We start from the raw sequence: 26,534 nt of genomic DNA, 5'->3' as shown, positions 1-26,534 counted from the left end.
GTGGCCACTTGAGCCGAGTCAGGAGTTGGGTTCCCGCTTCCTTTTTCTCTCCCATATCTAGAAATCATAGGAAATGCCAGCAAGTTTCGGGGGCATAGGGTCAGAGGTGGTGGAGTGGATCACAGAAACACCTCAGGAGAGGGAGTGACTAGGCTACGCTGGGAATACCCAGCAGGCGGTTCCCAGTGCTTTGCCCTGGGCGCCTTTTAGTCAAGTTTCTTTTTGAAGTTACAAAGAGCCTAAAAGTTCCGTTTCCAAGTCTAGGGAGAATGTTATTCAAGAAGGATTAAAAGAGAAAAGGTTACTCTTTAACATCACCAAACAGGTCCGCGTCTCAATCCGTTTTGTCCCCATCGGCGCCCCGTAACCTTTTTTTTTTTCCCGCCCGGTTCTTGCGTCACAAGTCTCCCAGTGTCTTCTTTACCTAGCTCCTTCTGATTGGCTTAGACGCAACCCGAGCCCTTCCTGATTGGAAGCGGTGACTGGCAGTCGGATATTCCTCCCGCCGCCGGGTTAGGTTGAGGTAGAGGCGCGGGGGAGAACTGGGGAAACTGGAATTTCCCGCGGACCTGACGGCGTTTGCTCTCCCCCTACTCGTTTTAATTCCACGCGCTCCAAAATATACGCCATGGAGAAATCTTGGTAATGACCCATTCCCCATAAGCATCCTAGGAGCACATCTGACCCTTGCCCCAATCCTTCCCCTCCCCGCCGTTGGGGGAGAATTCTGGGTAACCAATTTCTCTGGTTACCCCAGAGAATTCTGGGTAACTATTCTTTTCCATCATCTTCCCCTTTCCCCCACCCCAATTGTGGATAACTGGCCACCCTAAAGAATTCTGGGTAACTATTACAGAGGATTCTGGAAAACTGACTGTTTTTGGCCTCCCCAGTTCCAGGAAACAAGCATCTTAGATCTCGCTTCCTAACTCCAACCTCCACGAAATACCTGCTCCTTTACCTGGTGGTTCAGGGTTGAACCAGGAAGTGAGCAGATCTGAAGGGAGGAGAAAGAGAAATCAAGGATCAGTTAGATAGTTGGGGTGTAGGGAGTCTAGAAGGTCTAGAGAAGGAGAGTAGTTCTCCCACCTTCACCCTACTGCCCCTTCCTCTCCTGCCTGTTTCATCTTCTGCCTGACAGTCTCATCCCTTCTGCCTGTCTCATCACCCTTCTCCCCATATAATCTAGAAGACACTAAATACCAGTATCTGGCCTACCCATGACTCAACTACCTCTTTCCCCTTGCAGGCCATGATGTCCATTCTAAGCCCATTGGTGCTGTCCTGCTGAAGCTTGGCTCAGGCATTTACAGGGACTGTGGCAAGGAAGGGTGTGAAGCAGGTCTAATCAGCTGTCATCATCATGAACTTTGAGGGTCTGGACCCTGGACTGGCAGAGTATGCCCCAGCTATGCATTCTGCCCTGGACCCTGTCCTGGATGCACACCTGAATCCAAGTCTGCTTCAGAATGTGGAGTTGGACCCAGAGGGAGTGACCTTGGAGGCTCTCCCCGTGCAGGAATCAGTGCACATAATGGAAGGTGTCTACTCTGAATTGCACAGCGTGGTAGCTGAAGTGGGTGTGCCTGTGTCTGTCTCCCACTTTGACTTACACGAAGAGATGCTGTGGGTGGGGAGCCATGGGGTAAGAACCATACCCCTTTATGAGGGCTGAAAGGACATATTGGAGGTTTTATCTGGTATTTTCTGAAGACATATGCTTTACAGGGAGCCAGAACTGAGTTGAAGTGATGAGTTAGCTAAAGTCAAATAAGAGGAGGCTGGTGGAGAAAGAATAGGATTGGCTGGAATCCAGGAATGAGTTACATAGATATTTGTTCTCAGAAGGCATCCCACTTTTGCTACAGTTGGTCCATGTTTTGTTTTGTTTTTGGGTACTGGGGATTGACCCAGGAATACTCCACCACTGAGTTACATACCCAACACCCTCCCTGCTTTTTTTTTTGGGGGGGGGGGTACTAATGATTGAGGTCCTTTACCATGAACCACATCCCCAGCCCTATTTATTTATTTGTTGAGAACAGGGTCTCACTAAGTTGTTGAGGCTTGCCTTGAACTTGTAATCCTCCTCCCTCAGCCTTCCAAGACTCTGTGCCACTGTGCTTAACATTCCCATCCCTTTTAATTTATTTTTCTATTTTGAGATAAGAGTCTTGCTAAGTTGCCCAGGCTGGTGTTTTTGGCCCGGGGGGGGGGGGTTGGGGCGTGCACCAGGGATTGAATTCAGGGGCACTCAACCACTGAACTACATCCCCAGCCCTATTTTGTGTATTATTTAGAGATGGGGTCTCACTGAGTTCTTAGTACCTCCCTTTTGCTGAAGCTGGCTTTGAATTCAAGATCCTCCTGAGCCACTGGGATTGCAGGTGTGCGCCACTGCACCTGACCTAGTGTTAGGCTCTTAAGCAAGTTTATTTTCTCCCAGTGCTGGAGATCGAACCTAGGGTCTTACACATGCTAGGCAAGTCCTCTACCACTACACTATATTCCCAACTTTCTCAACCAGTGTTTTTTGAGCCACCTACAGGTGCCATACCTTGTTCTAAGGTTTAGGTTTGGAATAAACAGTAAACTAAAAATGTATATCAGGTGCTGATTAGTACTTTTGAGAAAAATACAGTGGAAGAAATAGGTTGAAGTAATAAAGGGTGAGAATGTTACTATTTTAGATGGTCAGAAGAGTTCTCTCTGATAAAGTCACTGAATTTTTTAAAATGTTTTGTTGCTGAGGATTGAAGCCAGGGCTTCAAACATACTAAGTATGTACTCCACCACTGAGTTATACCCCAACCCCTAAAAAGCACATGAATGGAGAACAGGATGATCATTCTAGACTCTCTAGAAGGGAAGGAAGGAGCCATGCATATATGTGGGAAAGAATATTGTAGAGAACTTCACATACTTTGTTAAAAGAGCTTGGACTTGATCCTTCAGGCCACTGAAGGATTTTTAAATCTGGAATGACAAAGTCTAGTTTATGTTCTAGGTGGACTGCTGAGGTAGCAGTATAGAGTCTGATTGAAGGAGGATGGGGCAAGACTTAGTGAGAACAGTTTGTAGGCTATTGTAGTTCACACAAAATATGATTAAACCCTGAAAGATGCACTGTAGTCATGGATATGCAAGAAAAACTTGGGAAACATTTAGAAATTAAACAGGACTGGACTACCAAATGACTTAGTCAATTAGGTGGATCATTGTACCAGAGAGAGTATAATAAGAATAATTGGAACAGGGTACAAATAGTGAATTTAATTTAGTATATAATGAGTTTGAGCTTCTCATGGGATATCTAAGGAGTGATGTTTAATGAGTATTTGGATGTACGAGTCCGAAGCTTGAGGCAATGGTCTAATCTAGAGAAGGAAAATTCTTTAGTGTTAGGATGGGTAGTTAAAACCTTGAGAATAGGTGAGACTGCCTGGGAAGTAGGGTGAGAAGACAGTGGGCTGGAAACATCCATGTTTCAAGAGTGGTCAAAAGGAGGGGAGCACATAAGGAAAAGAATGAGTGTATGAAAGTATGAATTAAGAGTCAGAAGAGAAATCAGGACTGAATGACATCATAGAAGGTAGGGGAGGAATGTCTCACATACTCCCTTTTCCAGCCTGTGAATCATAGTGTCTACTTTCCAGATGACTGGTAGAGATTAAGATTTGACTGGAACATAAGAAAGCCAACTGGCCAGTGGAGGATCAGATCATGCCCCTGGGTTTCTGAACACATCTCTCATAATACCTCTTTTATTCAGCAGGCTAAATTGAGGTAGAGTGTACCAGAGTATTTTATAATGCACAAAGCAAAAGTACTTTATAATACATTAATGTAAGGCAGTATTGTCATTGTTTTTGTCGCCAAGATTGACTGGTTCCTAGCTTTATGTCTCAGTTGCTCCTAGCCAGAAAGGACAGGCAAGGAAGGAGAAGAGCTGAGCAGTACTCGGTCCCTGACCTATATCTGGAATGGCCCTGTCCCTCCACTCAGGTATCTCTGTTGTCTTTGTCCCCTACAGGGTCATGCTACTTCATTTTTTGGACCAGCCTTGGAGCGCTACTCATCTTTTCAGGTTAATGGTAGTGATGACATTCGACAGATCCAGAGCTTAGAGAATGGTATCCTTTTTCTCACCAAGAACAACCTCAAGTATATGGCCCGTGGGGGTCTCATTATATTTGATTACTTGTAAGTGGCTTTTCAGTCCTGGAGGGAAAAAGGGAAACTTACAGTTTGGGAAGGTTAAGGGATTGGCAACTGACCTCTTTGCCTTTTCTCTTTCACGTAGACTAGATGAGAGTGAGGATATGCACAGTCTCCTGCTGACAGACAGCAGCACTCTACTTGTTGGTGGCCTTCAGAACCACATTTTGGAGATTGATCTAACCACTGTCCAGGAGACTCAGAAGGTACAAACCTGGGTTGGACCCAAAAGACCCTTCAAGGCCGAGGTCATTGGGTGGAGGGACTGTCCTTGAGCTGGACACGTGCTTGAGATGTGGATGTGACCTTTCTGTTCCTTTGACCTGTGAGGAAAATCATTCTTCTCACTTGTTTCTCCTTCCCTCTCCAGTATGCAGTTGAGATACCTGGAGTCACCATCATGAGGCAGACAAATCGCTTCTTCTTCTGTGGTCATACATCTGGCAAGGTGGCCAAATTCCATAACTCGTCCTACCACCAGGCCCCTTTCACTAGAAAAGTGGGGTGTATCGTGACAGGAAAAAAATCATTTCTCAGTTATGTTATACTATGAGATTATCTTGCATCCTAATGTTTTCTATAACTAGGAGCCTGAGAGACAAAGGGGTAAATTAGTTCTTTTGAGAATAGCTTCCAGCTTTTCTCTTAATGCTTTTTATTTTCTTTTTTTCCCCCCAGTACTGGGAATTGAAGCCAGGGGAACTTTATCACTGAGCTACATCGCTACATTCCCATATCCCCAAACCTTTTATTTATTTTTATTTTTAAAATGTATTTTTTAAAATTTTTGATATATTGCTGAGTATCTAAGTCAGTTGCTGAGGCTGGCCTTACATTTGTGATCCTCCTGCCTCAACCTCCAGAGTTGCTGGGATTATAGGAATGCCCTACTACACCCTGCCTTTTTTCTTTGTTTTTAATTGTTTATATCCTAGAGCCTTAGTTCCTTTGGTAGGGACCTCACAGGTTTAGGTAGGTGACAGGGATGCTTCCTGATAACAGACTTAGTACATAACAGTTATTTCTTCTTTAGGTTTCCCTGCGAGACCTCCGTAGTTTTAAGGTGGAGCATGAATTTGATGCCTTCTCAGGGAGTCTGTCAGATTTTGATGTGCATGGCAACCTGTTGGCTGCCTGTGGCTTTTCTAGTCGCCTTACTGGCCTGGCCTGTGACCGTTTCCTCAAAGTGTATGATCTGCGCATGATGCGTGCCATCACACCACTTCAAGTACATGTGGATCCTGCCTTCTTGCGCTTCATCCCTACATATACTTCTCGTCTTGCTATCATCTCTCAGTCGGGTATGAAGAGCATAAAGGATTGGGTAGGAGAGGTCATTGAGCAAAGGGGAAGAAGGCACTAGAAGAAATACTCTCCTAGACACCTTTTTGTTGGGGAAAAGTAACTTTTCATGGGTTTCACTTAGGCTTCGTTAGAGATGAGAGCTTTTATTTTCCCTTTTATTGTTCCTTGGGTGTAAGGAACTCAAAAAAAGGTAAAGATGGAATAGGCAAAATAACTTGAGAAGTGCTCTTTTCTGGGTAGCAAACCATCCTATAGTTCATGAGAAAGCATCAGATGTCATTCTGACTATAGACATGAATTTGGTGTCCATCTTGTCTTGATATCAGGAGAAGAGGATAGAGAAGGTATAAACGCAAGTCTCTTTTTAACTTTTCAGGACTCAGTGGGCTTCTTCTTCCCTCCTAGGGCAATGCCAGTTTTGTGAGCCCACAGGCCTGGCCAACCCAGCAGACATCTTTCATGTGAATCCTGTGGGACCTCTGCTAATGACATTTGATGTGTCAGCAAGCAAGCAGGCTCTGGCTTTTGGGGATTCTGAGGGTTGTGTTCATCTATGGACTGATTCCCCAGAGCCTTCCTTCAACCCCTATTCACGGGAGACTGAATTTGCTTTGCCCTGTCTGGTGGACTCACTACCACCTCTGGACTGGAGCCAGGACTTGCTGCCTCTTTCCCTCATCCCAGTTCCACTCACCACGGACACACTGCTCTCTGATTGGCCTGCTGCCAACTCCGTTCCAGCTCCCAGGTTATACTTCACCTCTGGGCCAAAAGGGGGGCGGGGGGAAAGGCCAAGATAGAATTTTCTGCCAGTCCTGTTTTTATTATACCCCTTTCCTGATTTCTGTCTACCTTCAGCATTTTCTTCCCTGACCCTTGGGCATTAGGGAGTAGATGGGTGGATATCATGACCCTTCAAGCCCTAGAATCATACTGAATTATAGGCGAGCACCACCTGTTGATGCAGAGATTCTGCGTACCATGAAGAAAGTGGGCTTCATTGGCTATGCACCCAATCCCCGCACCAGGCTGCGCAATCAGGTGTGTTTAGAGGGGAAATAATCCCACCCTAACCAACTGGTATTTTTCTTCTTTTTCCTTTACTAATCTTTCTTGTGTTTTCAAATAATTGGTAGGGCATTTGGGGGCTTGCTGATTTGAAGGAACTGTGTTTGATGTTAGAGAGGATTCAAAGATGTAGAAGATGATAGGGTCCGTGTTCTTAGGAAGTTTATTTAGTATTTGGTTGAAGGTAAGACATTAGTCATGTCAGAAGTTGAACCCAGGATTGAACCCAGGGTCTGTGTGCATGTTAGGTAAGCACTCTACCATTGAGCTATATCCCCAGTCCATGTCAGAAATTAGTTATTCCTATTGTTAAATTCCAAAGGAATGTTAGAAACATTTAGTACTAGAGCTGTTTGGAAGGGAAATGTTTCTCTGGACTAGAGTGGTAAAGGGTGGCATAATGAGAGAGGTGGATACTGAGCTGCAAATATGGAATATGGATAAGTAGATGGTAATGAAGGAGAATACTCAAGATGAATAACAGTATAACTGAAGGTCTCAAGAGGAATGAGTGCAAAAGCTTGTTGTGGGGAACTAAGAGTACACTTATCTAGCTAGAACTGCAGTTATTACTAGGAAGTAGTGAGAGATAAAGGTTAGAAAGGGCCAGGCTGTTGAGCCTTTAACACCAGTGTGTAGTGGAAGACATGAGCTGGGCATTTTATTTTTAAATAAAAATTTTAAAAGGGGCCAGGCATGGTGGTGCATGCCTGTAATCCCAGCACCTTGGGAGGCTGAGGCAGGAGGATCTCAAGTTCAGAGCCGGCCTTAGCAATTTAGCGAGGCCCTAAGCAGCTTAGTGAGACCCTGTCTCTAAATAAAATATAAAAAGGGCTGGGGATATGGCTCAGTGGTTAAGCACCTCTGGATTCAATCCCTGGTACCAAAAAATAAAATAACATAAAAAGAGACTAGGGGGATAAGGTTGTAGCTCAGTGGTAGAGCACTTGCCTAGCATTTGTGAGGCACTGGGTTCAATTCTCAGCACCACATATAAATAAATAAAGTAAAGGGCCATTGGTAACTAAAAAAATAATTTTTTTAAAAAGGAGGTGGTGGCTAGGGATCTAACTCAATGGTAGAATGCCCCTGGGTTCAGTCCCTAGTCAAAGAAAAAAAAAAAAAAGACATGATGCACTTTGAAAGCACATTCTGTAAGGTTTAGTTTGGTAGGTGAACTGAGTGGATGTAAGGAGACCAGTGTGGAAGCCACCATAGTTGTCCAACTGAGATAGCAGTAGAAATAAAAAGGAAACCGTGCATATTGAGAACACCATGGAAATAGAAGGACTTGGTGGCTATGTCAGTGTTGGTATAAAAGTGAGGGGGAAGTCAAAGATGATTAAGATATCCAACAAGGGCTGGGAATGTGGCTAAGTGGTTGAAGGAGGTCCTGGATGTGATCCCTAGCAGTAAAAAAAAAAAAAAAAAAAAAAAAGACATCCAACAGGAGTTACCTCTTTTTAAAACCCTAGATTCCTTACCGACTAAAGGAGTTGGACAGTGAATTTGATAGCTTCAGCCAGGTCACTGAGTCACCAATAGGACGGGAAGAGGAGCCACATCTCCACATGGTTTCAAAGAAATACCGCAAGGTGCTGGAGGGCACCAAGCCAGGGACCCTGTGGCATGTGGGGAAAGGTGCCCTGGGAAGTATGTCATATGAGAAAAGATTGAGGGATTCTATCAAGAAGCCTTCACCTATCACTCTGGACCCAGGAGGGAGGTTTTTAGGAAAGGCTATGCCTTCTGGGAAGATTTGGGGAACTCTAAAGATACCCTCATCCTGCTAAGACTGTTTTTACTATAGGTAACCATCAAATATTCCAAGCTAGGGCTGGAAGACTTTGACTTCAAACACTATAATAAGACCCTTTTTGCTGGATTAGAGCCTCACATCCCCAATGCCTACTGTAACTGCATGATCCAGGTAAGGACTGGGTATTGTGTAACTGGAACATGCCTACTGCCTTTCTTCTTCCTTTCTTGTTGCTCCTCAACTCCTACTCTACTCTTCCCAAGTGTCCTCAACCAAGCTCACTGTACCTTGAACTCATCTAGTATTATTTTTTGCCCACACATCTTCAAGTCTCCACTGTGAGCTCCAGTGCTTCAGTGGAATTATACTTTATATTCTCCAACAGCTTAACCTCTCCATCTCTCATCTGCTCCCAGATTCCTGCACCACTTCTGTTCTTCCCTCTAGGTGCTCTATTTCCTGGAGCCTGTTCGCTGTTTAATCCAGAACCACCTTTGCCAGAAGGAGTTCTGTCTGGCATGTGAATTGGGCTTCCTTTTCCATATGTTGGACCTCTCTCGTGGTGACCCTTGTCAGGTCAGTGCCTGGAGACGTGGGACATTTAAAATGGAAGGGGAAAGGAAGTGGACAGTAGGCAGGGACATTGGACATTGCTGTGCAAATGGCCACAAAAGAGAAAATAACCCCTTTCCATCAACATACCCCTTTCCAGGGCAGTAATTTTCTTCGTGCATTCCGTACCATTCCTGAGGCCTCAGCCCTTGGTCTGATCCTGGCCGACTCAGATGAGGCTTCAGGCAAGGGCAATCTGGCTAGGCTCATTCAGAGGTGGAATCGCTTCATTCTCACTCAGCTGCATCAGGATATGCAGGAGCTTGAAGTACCCCAGGCGTATCGAGGTGCTGGAGGCAGGTATAGAATTGGACAGGAATAGTTAAAGCCACCGAGACAGGTCCTTCTGGGACTTAAAGGGGCTCCTTACTCCCTCAGTGTGCATATGTTGCCCTTCCCACTCTTAGCAGTTTTTGTTCATCGGGGGACTCTGTCATTGGGCAACTGTTCAGCTGTGAGATGGAGAACTGCAGCCTATGTCGCTGTGGCAGTGAGACTGTGCGAGCCTCATCCACTCTGCTCTTCACACTCTCCTACCCTGAGGGTAGCAACTGTGGTATACCCTGCAGCTGGGTCGGGAAGCCTCCCCTAGGTGTCCTGTAACATTGGGGGCGGGTGTTGGGGACTAATTATCAGTGGAGGGGAGAGCCTGGAGTGAAGTATCTAGTTTCCTCTCAGATAAAACCGGGAAGAACTATGACTTTGCTCAGGTGCTGAAGCGAAGCATCTGCCTGGAGCAGAATACACAGGCCTGGTGTGACAACTGTGAGAAGTACCAGCCCACGGTGAGTGGGTATTACCCTGGATAAGAGTCCAGCCATGTTGGGGACTTGGCCATGGTTCCACTAGGACCTGACTCTGTTGGCACTACAATCTAGGGATAGATGGAGAGTGGGAGGAAACCCAGTTGGAGGCTACAGACCCAGGATTTACAGGTTTCACTGTTCCTGTTTTCCCTGTAGATTCCCTGCTATTTCTTATTTGTTTTGTCTTCTCAGATTCAGACCCGTAATATCCGCCATCTGCCAGACATTCTTGTCATTAATTGTGAAGTGAACAGCTCAAAAGAGGCTGATTTCTGGAGAATGCAGGCTGAGGTAAGGACTGGGGTTGGAAACAGGGCTTTTCGGAGTACTTTTCTTTCCTTTCTGGCTTCTGTATATGATTATGTTCTTAAGGAATCAGATGTTTTATCCTTTGTGTTCAGGTTGCCTTCAAGATGGCAATAAAGAAACATGGTGGGGAAATCGCCAAGAACAAGGAATTTTCTTTGGCTGATCGGTAGGTACTGTCTTAGGAGTTGTCAAAGTATTGACCTAACTGGGCATGGTGGCACATGCCTGTTAATACCACTTGGGAAGCTGAGGTAGGAGATTGTAGGTTCAAGCCAGCCTGGGCAACTTAGCAAGAGAGTGTCTCAAAAAAAATTGAAAAGGACTGGGGATATAGCTCAGTAGTAGAACATTTGTGAAGCATGTGTGAAGCCCTGGGTTCAATCCCTAGTTCTACACCAAAAAAAAAAAAAAAAAAAAAAAAAAAAAAAAAAGGATTGAACTACTCAGTGGTAACTCTTGTCTCTGACTGTGTCTCTTCAGAACACATTTCCAATTCTTCTGTCCTGATAGGAAGGAACTAGGCAGTCCAGAGGGTGTGCTGTTGTGTCCCTCCGTTGAGGAGTTGAAGAACGTCTGGCTTCCTTTTTCCATTCGCATGAAGATGACCAAGAACAAAGGGCTCGATGTTTGCAATTGGCCTGATGGGGATGAGGTGCAGGTGGTTGGAAAAATTGGGAAGAAGAGAGGGAATAAGGGAGAGAAGGTGGGAAAGAAGGTGAAGTAGAATAGGGGGAAGGTGGAACTTAGTAGAGGAAGAAGGAAAGGAATAAAAGGCCTAGTATTTACCAGCTGTGGAATTTTCAGTACAGTGCTGGGAGTCATAGATGGGCTAGAATGGAGATAATGCACCCTGGTCCCCCATTCCCTGTACACTGAACTCCTTGTCCTCTAGTCCCACTCCCCTTCCAACCCCCATTCTTAAACTTAGCTTAGCAGCCTGGGTGACCCCCCTTACAGTGGGGCCTAGCCAAGGCAGAGGAGGAACATGGTGTCTATGTGTATGACCTGATGGCTACTGTGGTACACATCCTGGACTCACGCACAGGGGGCAGCTTGGTGGCTCACATCAAAGTTGGAGAGACTTACCACCAACGCAAGGAGGTAAGTGAGGTGAATACAGAGCAGGGTCACTCCTGGGGATGACCACAGTAGAGTCCTAGATCTGTTCTTGAGTCCCTGACACAGTGGTCTAGCCATAACTTTGGCCTCAGCCTTTCTCTGATTCTCCACAGGGTGTTACTCACCAGCAGTGGTATCTCTTCAATGACTTCCTTATTGAACCTATTGATAAGGTGAGTTGCAGCATGTTCTGTTCCCCTTATAGCTCCCCTTTTCCTAGCATTCTCATTCTCACGGACCTATAGAATGCCAGGAATATTCAAGAGGGAGGAAGGAATACTCAGGAGTAAGAGGCATTAGCTGAATTAAAAACAACACCCAAGTCTTGGCTTCTGACTTGGGGAAGAGGAAAAAGGGACATATGTATACATAGGCCATAAGTACTTATTTTATTTTTCCTTCCCTCCCTCCCACCACCACCCCTTTCCTTCCTTCCTTCCTTCCTTCCTTCCTTCCTTCCTTCCTTCCTTCCTTCCTTCCTCCCTCCCTCCCTCCCTCCCTCTCGCCTGCCTGCTAGGGATTGAACCCAGGGCCTTGCACATGCTAGGCAAGCACTTTACCACTGAGCTATATCCACAACCTCTTCTTCTCTTCTCTAGTATGAAGCAGTACAATTTGACATGAATTGGAAAGTACCTGCTATCCTTTATTATATCAAAAGGAATCTCAATTCCAGATACAACCTGAATAGTAAGTGCTACAGAATTAGACCTTGGGTGTGGGCTGCTTAAATTGGGCTTCAGGAAGAGATCTGAGAAATAGTTTGTTAGTATTCAAGATTGGTAACCAGTGTTATTTCCAGGGATACTACAATGATTCTGCTTATCAGACCTTAAACTTAGAAGCTGGAAATCCTGAGGGTAGAATGGGAGAGGATGAGAGGGGAAGTTTGATCAAAATGGTTTAATGTTAGGATTTTAAGTCTAACCGTTCTTATTCTCAAGTGAATCTTTCTTCTTTTAGATTTGAGCTCCTTATTAAGTCCCTGTTTGTTACCTTTAAACCATAGTTTTTCTGTAGTCTTATTCTTCTGGATTTTCTAAGCCAAGATTCAAATTAACAATCTTATTCTTTTTTGTTGTCTCTCTAGTTTTTTACTGGAGTCTCAGTTCCCTCCCCCCATATCTCTCTCTCTCTCTCTCTCTCTCTCTCTCTCTCTCTCTTTTTTTAATGTGCATGTGTGGTGTGTGTGTGTGTGTGTGTGTGTGTGTGTGTGTAGCCCTGGGGTTTGAGTCCAGGGCCTTATGCATGCTAGGCAAGCACTTTATCTCAAACTACATCCAAGTCCCTTTTCTTGGCAAATTTCATGATAATTTTCTGATTTGATCTATTTTGATTATTAAGGGACCGCAGTACATACTCAGAGTCTTTGATTTGTCATTCTAGGCTCTCTCCCCTCTTCAGTTCCTTATCCCCAGCTCTCTGTCCTTTGCATTCTCCCTTCTAGTCAAGAACCCTATTGAGGCTAGTGTGCTGCTGGCTGAAGCCTCGCTGGCACGGAAGCAGCGGAAAACACATACTACCTTTATTCCACTGATGCTGAATGAAATGCCACAGGTTGGGGACCTGGTAGGCCTTGATGCTGAGTTTGTCACCCTTAATGAGGTAACTAAGATCAAAAGGATGGTACGTAGGACAAAACTCTGAGGATGTTAGGACTCGTAAACATTTCTCTGATTTTCTTAACTTTTATCATATAGGAAGAAGCAGAGTTACGCAGTGATGGTACCAAGTCTACCATTAAACCAAGTCAGATGTCAGTAGCAAGGATCACTTGTGTTCGGGGCCAAGGGCCCAATGAGGGTATCCCCTTCATTGATGACTACATCTCTACTCAGGAGCAGGTATTAACATATGGAGGTGCCAGAGGCAGATGCTGTGCTTATGTAAAGTGCTTGAGAATCCAGGGAAAAGTTGTAGGAGACTGTACTTAACATCCTGAGTGATCTGTCCTTTTCTGGATTCCTAGGTAGTGGATTACTTGACTCAGTACTCGGGGATAAAGCCAGGAGACCTTGATGCCAAAATTTCCTCTAAGCACCTCACAACTCTGAAGTCTACCTACTTAAAGCTTCGTTTTCTCATTGACATTGGAGTCAAGTTTGTGGGTCATGGCCTGCAAAAAGACTTCCGGGTCATCAATCTCATGGTTCGGGCGGGGCTCTTCTAAGAGTCACTTTTGAGGGTGGGCTCCTCAGGGTATATACTATTGTGCTTTTGGAGAATGGGAAATTACATAGCCCTACTTTAAGTCTCTCACTTTTTTATTCCCACTAGGTGCCCAAGGACCAGGTCCTTGATACTGTCTACCTGTTCCACATGCCCCGAAAACGAATGATTTCCCTGCGATTCCTTGCTTGGTATTTTCTGGGTGAGCTGCCTCAGCTTTGTAGGTTCCTGTAGGGCTAGGAATAGGAAATTTTAGCTAGGCATGGTGGCTCATACCTGTGATCCCAGCTACCTGGGAGGCTAAGGCAGGAATATTGTGAGTTTGAGGCTAGCCTGAGCAACAAAGACCATGTCTCAAAAAAAAAAGTGTTGGGTGAGGGTGGTGCATGTCTATAATCTAGTGCCCAGCAACTCAGGAGCCTGAGGTAGGAGGATCACAAGTTCAAGACCTTGTCTCAAAAAATAAAAAGGACTGGGAATGTAACTCAGTGGTAAAGTGCCCCTGGGTTCAATCCCCCATCCAAAATAAATAAATAAATAAAAGTAAGAAATGTGTTGGGCCAAAGGGGAGTAGGGAGGGTGGTGAGTTAGTGGTAAGAGTTGCTATTGGATTTAGTTTGTTTCAGTATTACAGGGAAGGGTGTTTGACTCTTTCCCTAGACAGACATGGTTTTTTTACTGTTGTTTCCTGGGAGTCAGGGTGGCAGTAGGGGAGCATGTTCCTGCCTCCCTTTGCTGGATCCTAAACTATTCTACCTCTCATTACCCCAGACTTGAAGATTCAAGGGGAGACCCATGACAGTATTGAGGATGCCCGCACAGCCCTTCAGCTCTACCGAAAGTATCTGGAGCTAAGCAAGAATGGCACTGAGCCTGAATCCTTCCACAAGGTGCTCAAGGGTCTTTATGAAAAGGGCCGAAAGATGGACTGGAAGGTGCCTGAGCCTGAGAGCCAGACAAGTCCCAAGAGTAAGGCCTGGGATGGGACAAGGGAAACTGGACTGGGTAGGTTTTGATTGCACAGACTTATGCATATCACAATAATAACAATGATATTGATAACAATACCACCCCTGCCTTATATTTGTGAAATACTTAACAGTTTACAGAAGCACTTAATCCTTTTAATAGTCACTGAAGCAGATTTTATTATTGAAACTCTATATTGGTCCAGAATCTCCTCTAAAATTTTGGGGGAGGGTTCATGTCCTCTTTTGTCTTGCAATTTTCCTTCATAAGAAGTATTCCAGTGTATGATGGTGCACACCTGTAATCCCAGCTCCTCTGGGAACTGAGGCAGGAGGATCACAAATTAGAGGGCATCCTCAATGACTTAGTGGGACCCTGTCTCAAAAATAAACAGGACTGGAGGACTGGGATTGTAGCTCAGTGGTAGAGAACTTACCTAGCATGTGTGAGGCACTGGGTTCAATTCTCAGCACTGCATATAAATAAATAAAGGTCCATAGGCAACAGAAAACACACACACACACACACACACACACACACACACACAGGACTGAGGAAAAAAAGGTTTGGGGAATGTAGCTCAGTGGTAACGCACCCCTGGGTTCAATCTCCAGTACTGGGGAAAAAAAAGAACAAAACAAGACAGTAGTATTCCAGGTTTTTCCCCACTTGACCTTCAGAGTGTTGCTCTTGGTTTTGTCTCTTAACAGATGCAGCTGTCTTCTCCTCAGTGCTGGCACTTTGACCTGCCTTCTTCCTTCAGTGTTCTATGAACCTAGAACTTGAAGACAGCTTTCCAAGTTGGCTTTACCCTGCCCACTTCCAGAATTGGACCTGCTCAGGGTCCTCAGATGGTGCTATTAATTGAACTGGAATGCAACAAAATTGTTGCAAAGGTTTTGGGAGCTAGATTCCTTCTTCATCCTTTGCAAAACAGTGGGTCAGAAACAGAATCTAGAACTGACCCAGATGGAAATTAATTGGTATACTTAATAACTATCATGAGTGATACAGGCAGAAAAATGCCTGGAACCAAATCTTTTAGTTCCTAGCTGGCTAGGAACTGAAGTCCTGAACAGTGACAGGATAAAACAGGAGTGCCAGACTTAGCTGAAACTTGAGGGATGCCTGGAGGGGCCAGCATGCAGAGTCTTGGCCCCAGCAAACCAATGTTGCCAACACCATTGCCAAAAGGGACTTTGGGTCCTGGAGAAAGCCTGACCTGCTGACAGCTGAGAAGTATCTGTCTTCCATCCACTCTCCTGTCTCAAGTTTTGTTTTATTTTATTTTTTTTAATTGTTTTAAACCGCATGTTTTATAAAATAAAAACAAAAATTACTGTCTTGTCTTCTCATTAGAGAACTGCTAGTGTGTGGTTCTCTAATTTCAACTCTCTTCTTTGTTTTGGTTTCACATAACCACGGAAAAACGAGTGTTCAGATCCCTATCTAGAAAAGGTAAAGTTCTGGAGTCCAAAATTATGGATCTAGGAGTATAATTATGTTTCCTAGAAAATGCTGTCCTTGCTGTAGCTGCCTAATTCCCTAAAGTCAGGTTGTTTGAAGATTTACATTGTCTTTTCCCAGTTAATCGTGTAAGCTGATAAACTACAAGTCCCAGTTTCTTTTAAGACATGTAGTTACTGACAAAAAGTACGTCTGGTGCTGCAGTGTTTCCTGGGAATTGTAGTTTCATGTGTGCTTGACACTCGGGCTTCTCGTCGTTGGCTAGCAGCACACCTTTTTGAACGTCCTTGTCTACTTGGGCTGATAAATGCATGTGCCTGCCAGTTCCTACACACCACGCGGGGCTTCTGTCCTTGCTTTAAGCTATTCCTGTTCGGGTGACCACTGTGGTCACGTGGAGTTATTCGCCACGCAAGTCTGGGTCCTTCTGCGATCGATGGGGTCCTCGCTGCCTCAGAGCCACTCTTAAGCTGCCTGTTCGCGCGAGAGCTTAGAGGGGCGGGTTTGGGGTCATTCCCTGGTTGAGGCTTGCACAGCTGCACTCCTGAACCCGCCTAGGTGCCTAGTTAGGTGCGGGAAGCTGGATTAGGTGGCTGCTTGGTGTACCCCGAGTGTGGAAAGCGTCAAAGTGCTCTGGAGAAGCCCGGACAGCCCCTCTCTCCTGCGGCCAGGTGCTAGGGTTGGGAGCCACCGAGGCCAAAGTGAGAGTCCGGCGGTCTTCCGGTGCCTGGGCCACGGCCGCCGCCCTGGGAGGCGAGGTGGGACAGATGCAGACAGCGGAGACACGGGCGCTAAGGGTTGGGGATGGACTGAGCGAGAGCAATGGCGGAGTCCTTAGAAAGGGAACTGGTTTGCATGGGTAATCAGCAATCACTTACAGGTTGGAGGTGGAGATGCAGTATTCTTTGGTGCTGGGCCGAAATAGGCCCCTAGTTATTGAGTAGTCTCACCAGCCTCCTGGCTGAATGAAACTCCTTGCTGATTGGCACCCTCTGAGTCTGTGCCAGCCTCCGTCCAATGGCTGCCACATAGCCTTATGAGCTCCTCTGCTAAAGTATCTACATTCAGGGCCTCACCTGTCGACGTAGTTTCTGGAACTGAAACCCAAGTATTGAGCTAGTGCTCCAACCCACCGCCTGGAGGAATCGGGGCGGTGGCAGAGAGGGGCCCTTTTGAGTCCCGACCATTTCCTAGAAAGTAGAATCAGGGTCACACTGAGGCCTTTCAAGGCCTTGGGATGGGGTGAAGAGGGTGGAGGGTGGGGCAGCAGGGAAAAATGGAGTTGACTCTCATTCCTGTACTTTATTCCCATTCAAACCTAGGTGGAGCGACCCCATTATGCTAAAGATGAAAGGCTGGGGTTGGCTGGCACTGCTTCTGGGGACCCTGATGGGAACTGCTTCGGCTCGAAGAAGCCAGGATCTACACTGTGGAGGTAAAGGCACAAAGAGAAATGGGAGAAAGCAGAGTCTTGAGAGGTATTAGGTAAAAGGCATGAGAGAAGGATGAATGGAAATCCCTGGGTCGATCAATTCTCCTTCCTCAACATCTTGCCTTGCCCTCCAGCCTCCAATTCTCTCTCCTTGCACCAGCTTGCAGGGCTCTGGTGGATGAACTAGAGTGGGAAATTGCTCAGGTGGATCCCAAGAAGACCATTCAGATGGGATCTTTCCGGATCAATCCAGATGGCAGCCAGTCAGTGGTGGAGGTAACTGTTACTGTTCCCCCAAATAGTAGCTCACTCTGGCTATGAATGAAAACTCAAGAACGACCTTGGTTTAACTCAAGAGAAGAAAACTGAACCTGAGGGTAATCTAAAAGATGAAGCTCTGTCTCATTTGGAAGAGGCTGGAGGCTAAAACCCTATGCACTTGCTTCCTGACTCCAAACCTTAATATTTTGTTTTTGCCACAGAAGTAATTAGCAGACAGGGAACCCTGAACAGCCCCCTTCTCCACTTCTTTAATCTATATGACTTATGCTTCACTATGGTGTGCATATAAATGTTCAAAAAAGAATAAAAGGTCTTATCCTTATATTTAGGAAATTTATTTTAGTTGAAACATAATACCTACATATATAAAGCTGTACCTAGTGAGCAGTATATACAAAAATGTTAAGGTTATAATGCTTGTCTATATTGCCTCTTTAATGCTCTTACTAAGGGCAGGAATTAATCTCATTTTAATATCAAAAAGAATATATATATATATATATATATATATATATTATATACATCCACAAGAGTTAAGGGAATTCAAAGGAAAAGAACAGTTTATTAATCAAGGAGAGTCAGGTGTGGTACTGCATACCTGTAACCCAGCAACTTGGGAGGCTAAAGCAGGAGGATCACTAGTTCAAAGTCAACCTCAATAATTTAGTGGGACCCTAAGCAACTTAGTGAGATCCTGTTTCAAAAATTTAAAAAAAGGTCTTGGAATGTGGCTTAGTGGTAAAGCTGAGTTCAATCCCCAGAACCAAAAAAAAAAAAAAAAAAACTAATCAAAGAGGTCTCTATTTACTTTTCATTTGGAACTAATGATACCTGTCTTATTTTTTAGGATTGTATAATCAGGTAAGATGAGAACATTATATTTGGAAGTTGAAACTATACAAATAAACCATACTATTTTTACTTAGAGAAGGTGTTTTAGAATAGGTTCATTGAGCTAGATTTGGAAGGAAAAGGAAAAGTAAGGATATAAATTACTAGTTTATGAGGTAGACAAAGTGACCCAAGGCTGAGGACATTTCTAGGTACCTTATGCCCGCTCAGAGGCCCACCTCACAGAGCTGCTAGAGGAGGTATGTGACCGCATGAAGGAGTATGGGGAACAGATTGATCCGTCTACCCACCGTAAGAACTACGTTCGTGTTGTGGGCCGGAATGGAGAATCCAGTGAACTGGACCTACAGGGCATCCGAATTGATTCAGATATCAGTGGCACTCTCAAGTTTGCGGTGAGCTATGATTGTGGGCAATTGGTTTTGGAAATTAGGGGGTTGTTGGAGAGCCCAAGTAGAAAGTCGGGTCTGTGTCTTTATCCCCTTCTCTGGAGGTGGGGGTAAGAGGCTTCATGCTGTTCTGTCACTCATTTCTCCCTTGATTTGGCAGTGTGAGAGCATTGTGGAGGAATATGAGGATGAGCTTATTGAATTCTTTTCCCGAGAGGCTGACAATGTTAAAGACAAACTTTGCAGTAAGCGAACAGGTAAGCTACTTCTACTTAATCTGATCTTACAGCCTGTGGAACCTGGTGCATTCCCATCCCCTCGCCAACAAACTCCTTTGATAATACCTCCAGAATTGGCTTCCATTTTCCTTGGCCTAAGGACTTGGGTTGTTCCTCTCCATTCTTTTCCTGTCAGCTTTCAGAATTTGTGGTTCTCTGATTTGAGATACAGATGATGTAATAGTGGTGATATTTTCTTTTTCTTTCTTTCTTTCTTTTCCTTTTTTTTTTTTTTTTTTTTTGTAGTACTAGGGATTGAACCCACTGCCTTGCCAATGCTAAGCAAGTGCTTTACCACCAAGCTATATCCCCAGCCCAGTATTTTGTCATTTATAAGTATAAATATATATTTTGAAGAGTGGTGGTTGGTATATGTGTCTGTCTGACTTTGGTATTTTCTTGATAGTGGTACATATGAGTATAACTGTGGCATTTTTCTTTAAATTGTTATGTGCTGTTTGCAGATTTATGTGACCATGCCCTTCACATATCTCATGATGAGCTATGAACCACTGGAGCAGCCCAGACCAGCTTGATGGATCACCCCACAAGGGGAAGATGGTGGCATTGCGTTTTATATTATGTTTTTATGGAAATGATTGAAAAAATACTAAACCAAAAGTTCAAACTGTGTTGTCTTTTCATGTCCAGAATTGACCCTTATATTAGACTTGAAGACAGGGGATTGCAGACAATAAATAAAATGGAGAGAAAAGAAGAGTTTGGGGGTTGACATAGCACAAAGTTAAGAGGGGCCTAAACCATTCTTTTACTTTCTGGGATTCTGTTCCACTTATAAATTAGATAATTAGAGCTGGGCATGGTGGTACATGCCTCTAATCCCAGCAACTCAAGAGGCTGAGGCCGGAGGATGACAAGTTCAAGGCTAGCCTTAGCAATTTAGTGAGATCTTAAACTAAAAAACAAAAAGGACTGGGGATGTAGCTCAGTAGTTAAGCACCCCTGGTTTCAGTCCCCAGTACCAATAAATGAATACATAAATAAATAAACTATATAATAGATAAGCATTTATTCAGTGTACACTCAATATAGTGTATATAGAGTATAATAATGGAGAAAAGAGGAACATTATGCATAAGCAGGGGAACATAAGTAAGTGTATGGTAGGGTAGGATTCTAGAAATTCCTTATGTTCATGCTGATAAAACAAAGACAGGGCTTAGTCTTACAGGAAATAATGGATATGTGTTATTCTTCCCTCCTTACCCTTCTAGATGGAGGGACCAGCAAGAGCAGAAACAGGAAGGGGAAATGGATGTGACCAACTCAGCTGAAAAATAAGGGCTTTATTGGATAGGGACAGATGAGGTAAGGAATGTTATTTAATAAAAGGCCTTGCTTTCTAGTCTAAGCTTTTAGATTTTTTGCAAACAGCAACAATAAAGTATATCTTTCTCATCTCTATCACTAGCCATTGTCAATCTGGACTATAAGTCCCCACCTTCTATGTTTGTAGAGATTCTGTATGGGGCATAGGGATGAAAATCTAAAGTATACCTTCCCTTAGAAACTTCTTAAACATCTTGATCCTGAGATGTCCCAGGATTTAGATTGGAACATCTCTGTCCAAGGAATGCTTTGAGGAGAGAACACCTGAATAAACATTTCAAATATTTTAAAAACATTACAGCATTTTAGAATCTAAGGGGAACTTGGGGTTTGTCTAGTTCACCTCTACTAACTTTACAGATGAAAAGACAGACCCAGAGAAGTCCTGAATTTCTATATTTAGTGGCAAAACTGGGTCTATTACTTTCCCAAATGCCAATCTGATCTAATATAGCTACAGAGTACCTTCTATTTTCTTTTTTTTCTCTTAAGACCTTGCACAAGCACAGAATGAATGTATTCAACAAAGCTTCTAACACAAGTCACTTTTTATATTTTGTTTTGCTATTAGTTTAAAAAAAAAAAAACACTTTTCTAGAACTTACTTTATTTATTTTTTTATGTGGTGCTGACACGTGCTAGGCAAGCGCTCTTATCACTGAGCCACAACCCAAGCCCAGCCTTTTTATTTTTTGGTAATGATGGGGATTAAACCCAGGGGGACTTTATCACTCAGCTATATGCCCAGTGCCACCACCCCACTTTTTTTTAGTACAGGGGATTGAACCCAGGGGAGTTTAACCACTGAACCATAGGCCCAGCCCTGTTTATTTTTTATTTTGAGGCAGGGTCTACTAAGTTGCTTAGGGAGTTGCTAAATTGCTGAGGCTGGCTTTGAACCTATGATTCTCCTGCCTTAGCTTCCCAAGTTGCTGGGATTGCAGACTACAGGTGCTACTGCGCCTAGCTGGAACCTTTTTTTTTTTTTTTTTGGCTAATGGAAAAAATTATCCTAATAACTAATTTTATCTATTCCATCACACATTTATTTACTCTTACCACCTTTTTTGTTACTTTTTGTTATTAATTGACACGTGATGATTGTATGTCCCTGTAAAATCTTAACACATTAACTAGGTCAGAGTAAGCCTTCCAATATTACCAACTAAACTCAGAACCTGGTGTTAATTTTATCTTCTCTTATCAGCCATAAAAAATGTATCCTGTTAAGTCAGTTTTCTAAACCAGCTTTTATAAGCCTTTTTTCCTATGATGCACATGAGTAATGTTCACATTCTTCATAATCCTGACAGAATACCCAGGGTTCTGTCTGTTGGTACCTAAAAACTCCTATCTCGTCTATCAGAAAGCTTTATGAGAGCCTGACGTGGTAGCCCATGCCTTGTAATCCCAGCAGGTTGGGACTCTGAGGTAAGAGGATCGAAAGTTTGAGGCCAGCTTCAGCAACTTAGCAAGACCCTGTCTCAAAATAAAAAATAATGAAAAAGAAGGACTGTGAATGTAGCTCAGTAGTAGAGCACCCCTGGGTTCAATCCCTGGTACCAAAACAAAACAAAACAAAACAAAACAAGTTTATGAGATGTGTAAGTGAGAATACTCTTATAGGAAACTTCAAACTCTTAATTTACTAAATAAATTATTCACAAGTTTGAATAAAATAAATTTAATGTTAATCAGTACAAATTACTTGTGATATACCTCACTGGTTTGTCAAGGCACATCTTAACTCTCCAAGCCATGTGCAGTGGCACATGCCTGTAATTACAACAAGGCAGGAAGACTGCAAGTTCAAGGCTAGCCTCAGCAACTTAGCAAGACCCTGTCCTAAAATAGTGAATGTGCAATTAAAGAGATAAAATGAGTTATTAGGGGATGGGGTTGTGGCTTAGTGGTGGAGCACTTGCCTAGCATGTGTGAAGCACTGGGTTTCATTCTCAGCACTGCATATAAATAAATGAATAAAATAAAGATCTATCAACAACTAAAAATATTAAATTTTTTTTTTTAATTTGTTTAAAAAAAAAAAAAGAGTTATTAGGATGGGGATGTAGCTCAGTGATAGAGCATCCCTGGGTTCAATCTCTAGAACAACAACAATAAAAAACTCTCCAGCCTGAGAGTCTTTGCCATTGGTACACAGGATGTATCCTACATGGGAAAAGGTGGAAGTTATTCTCTTGCTTCTATCCTCACAATGTTAGAATATACATTGCACATCTTTTAATTCATACCACAAGGAATCCATGAATTTATCTGAACCTTCCTGAAAGCATACTCTAACAAATTAGCCAGTATTTGGTAGAACACATACTCTAATCTTGCATATTTAATTGTACTTTAAGCTTCAAATGCCTTCTAAATTAGTTTATCAGTAAAATGTTTGTACTTAAATATTTCCAAAGAGGTTCCAGGTATAGCCAGAAGTTTATTATATGAAAATCTAGTCCTTTAGCCAGATGCAGTGTTGCACGCCTGTAGTCCCAGTTACTCCAGAGACTAAGGCAGGAGGATGACTTGAAACCACAAGTTGGAGACCAGTCTGAGCAACATAGTGAAACTCTGTCCCAAACAATAACCACAAAATCTAATTTTTTAAATATCCCTTTAGAGGTTATTTTGCAGTTAAAAAGAATTCATGGGGCTGAGAATGTAGCTCAGTGATAGAGCACTTTCTTAGTCTGTGTGAGGCCATGGATTTGATCCCAGCACTGAAAAACAAGAATTCCCAAGCCAGAGTTGTGGCACATTCCTATAATTCCAGCTACTTAGAAGGCTGAGGTAGGAGTTAAAGACCAGCATGGAAAACTTAGCAAACCCTGTCTCAAAACAAAATTTAAAGAGCCAGGGATGTAACTCAGTGGTGGAGCACTTGGCTGGCTTGTGCAAGGTCCTGGTTTTAAGCCTCCAGAGTCCCCCAGCACACAAGGATTCACAGGAGAGACAAGATTCCCTTAAATATAGGATGGACTATACGAGAAAGATACTGGGAATGTGGTTCAATGGTAGAGTGCTTGCCTAGCTTGCACAAAGCTCTAGTTCCATCCCCAGTGCTGCAAGGTGGTGGGGGGGGAATGTGTATGTGTGTGTGTGTGTGTGTGTGTGTGTGTGTGCGTGCACACACACACATAAGACAGGGATGAATAATAAGGGAAAGGAAACTAATATACATTGAATACTAATATAGCAAGCACATACACATTCTCATTTAATCTTTACAACTCTGAGAAATAGATTTCATCTATTTTATAGATGAAGAAACTAAGCTCAGAGAGGTGTCTTTCTAGTCAGGATCCAAGACTTCAACCCCAGGGATCATTTTAATCATAGGTCAGTGTTCTTTCTGTTATACCTCACTACATGAAGTAGAGTCTAAATGCAGTCTCCAATGACTGTGTTAAGCAGTACTTTTAAAATTTGAAAACTAGCTCCAAGTTTGCATGCATACAGATTTTAATAATTTATAGTGGGAAAACATTATATTTTCTTTTCTGCAATTTTTCCAGACTAATTATTCCTCACAAGAAGCCCATTTTAGGGGCTGTGGCTGTGGTTCAGTGGTAGAGCATCTTTTTTTGTCAGTACTAGGGATTGAACCCAGGGCTTCACACATGTAGTCAAGCACTCTCCTCAGTCCGTTTTGTTTTATTTTGAGACAGGGACTCGCTAAATTGCCCATGCTGGCCTCAAATTCCCATCCCCCTTCCTCAGTTTCCTCAGTCATTGGGATTATGGGCATGTGCTGTCATGCCTGGCCATCTGTGATGGTGGTAGAGGGTCACAATTTATTACATATTTCAGATATGAAAGTACAAAGGTTTTACAGATGAATAAGACCATATAGTTCCTTATCTTTATAAATATTATAGTAACACACTGTACTGATGTCTCCAGGAGGCAGTAGATAATGACTCAAAAATCCTCTTGAAACTAGAGAGGTGGGTCACTGGTAGTACACTTGTCTAGTATGTCTGAGGCCCTGGGTAAAATTCCCAGCACCGGGAAAAAAATCTTTGATGTGGTGGTGTACACCTGTAATCCCAGCAAACTGGGGAGACTGAGGCAGGAGGACTGCAATTGAGGCCAGTCTGGACAACTTAGTAAGACCCTCAGCAGCTTATCGAGACCCTGTCTCAAAATAAAAAAAAGGACTGAACATGTCACTCAGAGGTAAAGCACCCTTGTACTAATTGCTAGAGAGAGAGAAAGAACAAATCCATTAGTAAGTTGCAGCTGATAATTTGGTAGTTTAGATACAGTTCTAGAATAAGGCTGACCTCGGTCTGAATTCTAGCTATGTCAATTACACGCTATGATCCTAAGCGGGATCCTTCATCTAAGCCTGGGTTTCTTCCTCTTTAGAGATACTATTACCTGCGTATTTAGAGTTGTGCAGATTAATTAAGATAATATTCTATTTTCCTTCCTTCCTTTCTGTACTGGGGAATCCAGGATCGCACTACCATGGAGCTACATCCCCAGGCCTTTCAGTTTTTTTTTGAAATAGGGTCTGGCTAACTTGCCCAGGCTGGCCTTGAACTGTGATCCTCTTGCCTTGGCTTCCCAAGCAGCTGGCGTGTACCATATTTAGATAGTAACCAGAAATAGTAAGTACTCGGTACATGTTACCTGTTATATATTAAATACAAATACAGAATTTGGTTTACCCATGGTAGGCAGTTATTTTAAAGGGTTATATCGCCAGGCACAGTGACTCCTAGTGACTGGGGAGGCTAAGGCAGGAGAATTCCAAGTTCAAGGCCAGCCTCAGCAACTTACTGAAGCCCTAAGCAACTTAGTGAGACCCCGTCTCAAAATAAAAAATTAAAAGGGCTGGGGAAGTGGGTTGGTAGTACAAGTGCCTCTGGATTCAATCTCCAGTACCAAATAAATAAATAGGTTCTATTTAGGCTGCATTCTCCCACCTGTGTTTGGCCACCAGGGGTCACCATTGCCACTCCATTGTAAAGAAGTCCTCCAAGGTCATAATGATTTCAAGCAGACTTCTCCATTGCTCCCTCCAGTTCCCAGGCATTTAATTATATTTGCTTTTACTTATTTTTTTACTGGTGCTGGGGACTGAACCCAGGGCCTCTACCAACTGAGCTATATCCCCAGCCCACTTAATTATATTTGAAGCTAGAGCTCACTTGACTGCTTCATTCAAACCAAACTTCTTATAACATTCCACTTCCCCAGGTCCCAGGTATGTTCAGAAAGAGATTATAGGGCTGGAGGTATAGCTCAGAGCACTTACCTAGCATATGGGGGCCCTGGATTCAATCCCTAGCATAAGAAAAAATAAATATGTATATATTGAAAGAGAAACTCGAAACCAGCTTCTGGGAGATCCCATTTGGCCCTTTTAATCCTGGGCTTTCCCACTGGTCTAATAGCAGTGAATATTAGGATTGGATAACTTCAAAACAAATCTATAAAATCCTCTTGATGCTGGGCTCCTGAATCCTATGTCAAGAAACTCAGAACACTGCTGTCCCTGACACTTGCTTCAATTATTAAAATTCCAAAATAGGTTACCCTTGCAGCCACCCAATAATTGTCCTTTTGGTACCTCATCCTGAGAATGGCTACTATCCCTGGGGCACTGGAGTTCATTCCTCTGATCTGCTGGCTAGTGGATAATTAACCAGAAGGAAGGAGCCAGGTTAGACTATTCTAGGGTTAGGAGGGAATCTCTGTGAGATGCTAAATTGGGAGCAAATATTGATCTTTGAAATATTGAGCTTTGAAGTTACCGGGGAGGTAGCTGAGGTCAGTGCTCCTCTGGAGCATTGTGTGGCTTGTTTATAAAGTTCTTTCCTAATAACTACCTATCTAACCCCCAAGTCATAGGTGTTTTGGTTGGTAAGTATGAAACTGGCTATGAAAAACTTGGGGTGAGAAAATAGGGATTTTCTTTTTTCAAGTACAGGCTATAAACTAGATTCTAATAAGTTCTTTATAAATGAGGTCTATCTAAACCTGGTTTAGATGGATAGTGAGACCTCTGAACCTTGTTACTGCTATGTGGGAAGATAAAGGGACTATTCACTTAGGGCTTGGGGTTTGTAGATAAGGTACCCTGATTGTGGGTCAGCTCCTTTCTGACCCTGGGCCAATAACAATGCAGAC

General features: G+C 43.5%; 2 protein-coding genes across 20 annotated transcripts; both read left to right on the top strand.

Annotated features, from left to right (window-relative positions):
* Positions 1 to 509: 509 nt before the first annotated feature.
* Pan2 (poly(A) specific ribonuclease subunit PAN2) lies at positions 510 to 15,674 on the top strand. 18 transcript variants are annotated; one of them, XM_047549612.1, is made up of 26 exons: positions 510 to 642; positions 1,250 to 1,645; positions 4,034 to 4,203; positions 4,304 to 4,424; positions 4,589 to 4,666; positions 5,252 to 5,519; positions 5,929 to 6,271; positions 6,468 to 6,564; positions 8,067 to 8,186; positions 8,402 to 8,521; positions 8,798 to 8,926; positions 9,063 to 9,262; positions 9,373 to 9,506; positions 9,641 to 9,747; positions 9,961 to 10,059; positions 10,170 to 10,243; positions 10,588 to 10,729; positions 11,035 to 11,178; positions 11,310 to 11,369; positions 11,796 to 11,886; positions 12,644 to 12,801; positions 12,897 to 13,040; positions 13,166 to 13,345; positions 13,474 to 13,567; positions 14,137 to 14,334; positions 15,045 to 15,674. In XM_047549612.1, the coding sequence occupies exons 2-26, from the start codon at positions 1,364 to 1,366 to the stop codon at positions 15,077 to 15,079; spliced, it is 3,588 nt and encodes a 1,195-aa protein (XP_047405568.1). In that variant the 5' UTR covers positions 510 to 642; positions 1,250 to 1,363; the 3' UTR covers positions 15,080 to 15,674. The 18 variants fall into 18 exon arrangements, with proteins under 18 accessions (XP_047405568.1, XP_047405567.1, XP_047405561.1 ...); XM_047549611.1 differs by having other exon boundaries at positions 10,588 to 10,735; XM_047549605.1 differs by having other exon boundaries at positions 10,588 to 10,735; positions 14,137 to 14,370.
* A 480-nt stretch (positions 15,675 to 16,154) lies between these two features.
* On the top strand, positions 16,155 to 19,666 carry Cnpy2 (canopy FGF signaling regulator 2). Of its 2 annotated transcripts, none has more exons than XM_047550034.1 (6): positions 16,155 to 16,559; positions 17,124 to 17,236; positions 17,394 to 17,509; positions 18,559 to 18,762; positions 18,917 to 19,013; positions 19,499 to 19,666. In XM_047550034.1, the coding sequence occupies exons 2-6, from the start codon at positions 17,140 to 17,142 to the stop codon at positions 19,540 to 19,542; spliced, it is 558 nt and encodes a 185-aa protein (XP_047405990.1). In that variant the 5' UTR covers positions 16,155 to 16,559; positions 17,124 to 17,139; the 3' UTR covers positions 19,543 to 19,666. The 2 variants fall into 2 exon arrangements, with proteins under 2 accessions (XP_047405990.1, XP_047405989.1); XM_047550033.1 differs by lacking the exon at positions 16,155 to 16,559 and adding an exon at positions 16,640 to 16,660.
* The last annotated feature ends 6,868 nt before the right edge of the window (positions 19,667 to 26,534 follow it).

This window comes from Sciurus carolinensis, chromosome 4 (assembly GCF_902686445.1).
Source record: "Sciurus carolinensis chromosome 4, mSciCar1.2, whole genome shotgun sequence".
In the NCBI taxonomy this organism is placed as follows: Eukaryota; Metazoa; Chordata; class Mammalia; order Rodentia; family Sciuridae; genus Sciurus; species Sciurus carolinensis.
This window is presented reverse-complemented; position numbering and strand designations above follow the sequence as displayed.

What these genes read in the sequence shown, in the direction of transcription:
- Pan2 (XM_047549595.1), top strand. Translation starts at nt 1,364, where the DNA reads ATGAACTTTGAGGGTCTGGACCCTGGACTGGCAGAGTATGCCCCAGCT. An exon ending in TGCTATCATCTCTCAGTCGG is followed by an intron (nt 5,520 to 5,928) that starts GTATGAAGAGCA and finishes CTTCCCTCCTAG; the next exon opens with GGCAATGCCAGTTTTGTGAG. An exon ending in TCCGGGTCATCAATCTCATG is followed by an intron (nt 13,346 to 13,473) that starts GTTCGGGCGGGG and finishes TATTCCCACTAG; the next exon opens with GTGCCCAAGGACCAGGTCCT.
- Cnpy2 (XM_047550034.1), top strand. Translation starts at nt 17,140, where the DNA reads ATGCTAAAGATGAAAGGCTGGGGTTGGCTGGCACTGCTTCTGGGGACC. An exon ending in CCAGGATCTACACTGTGGAG is followed by an intron (nt 17,237 to 17,393) that starts GTAAAGGCACAA and finishes TCCTTGCACCAG; the next exon opens with CTTGCAGGGCTCTGGTGGAT. An exon ending in GCAGCCAGTCAGTGGTGGAG is followed by an intron (nt 17,510 to 18,558) that starts GTAACTGTTACT and finishes GGACATTTCTAG; the next exon opens with GTACCTTATGCCCGCTCAGA.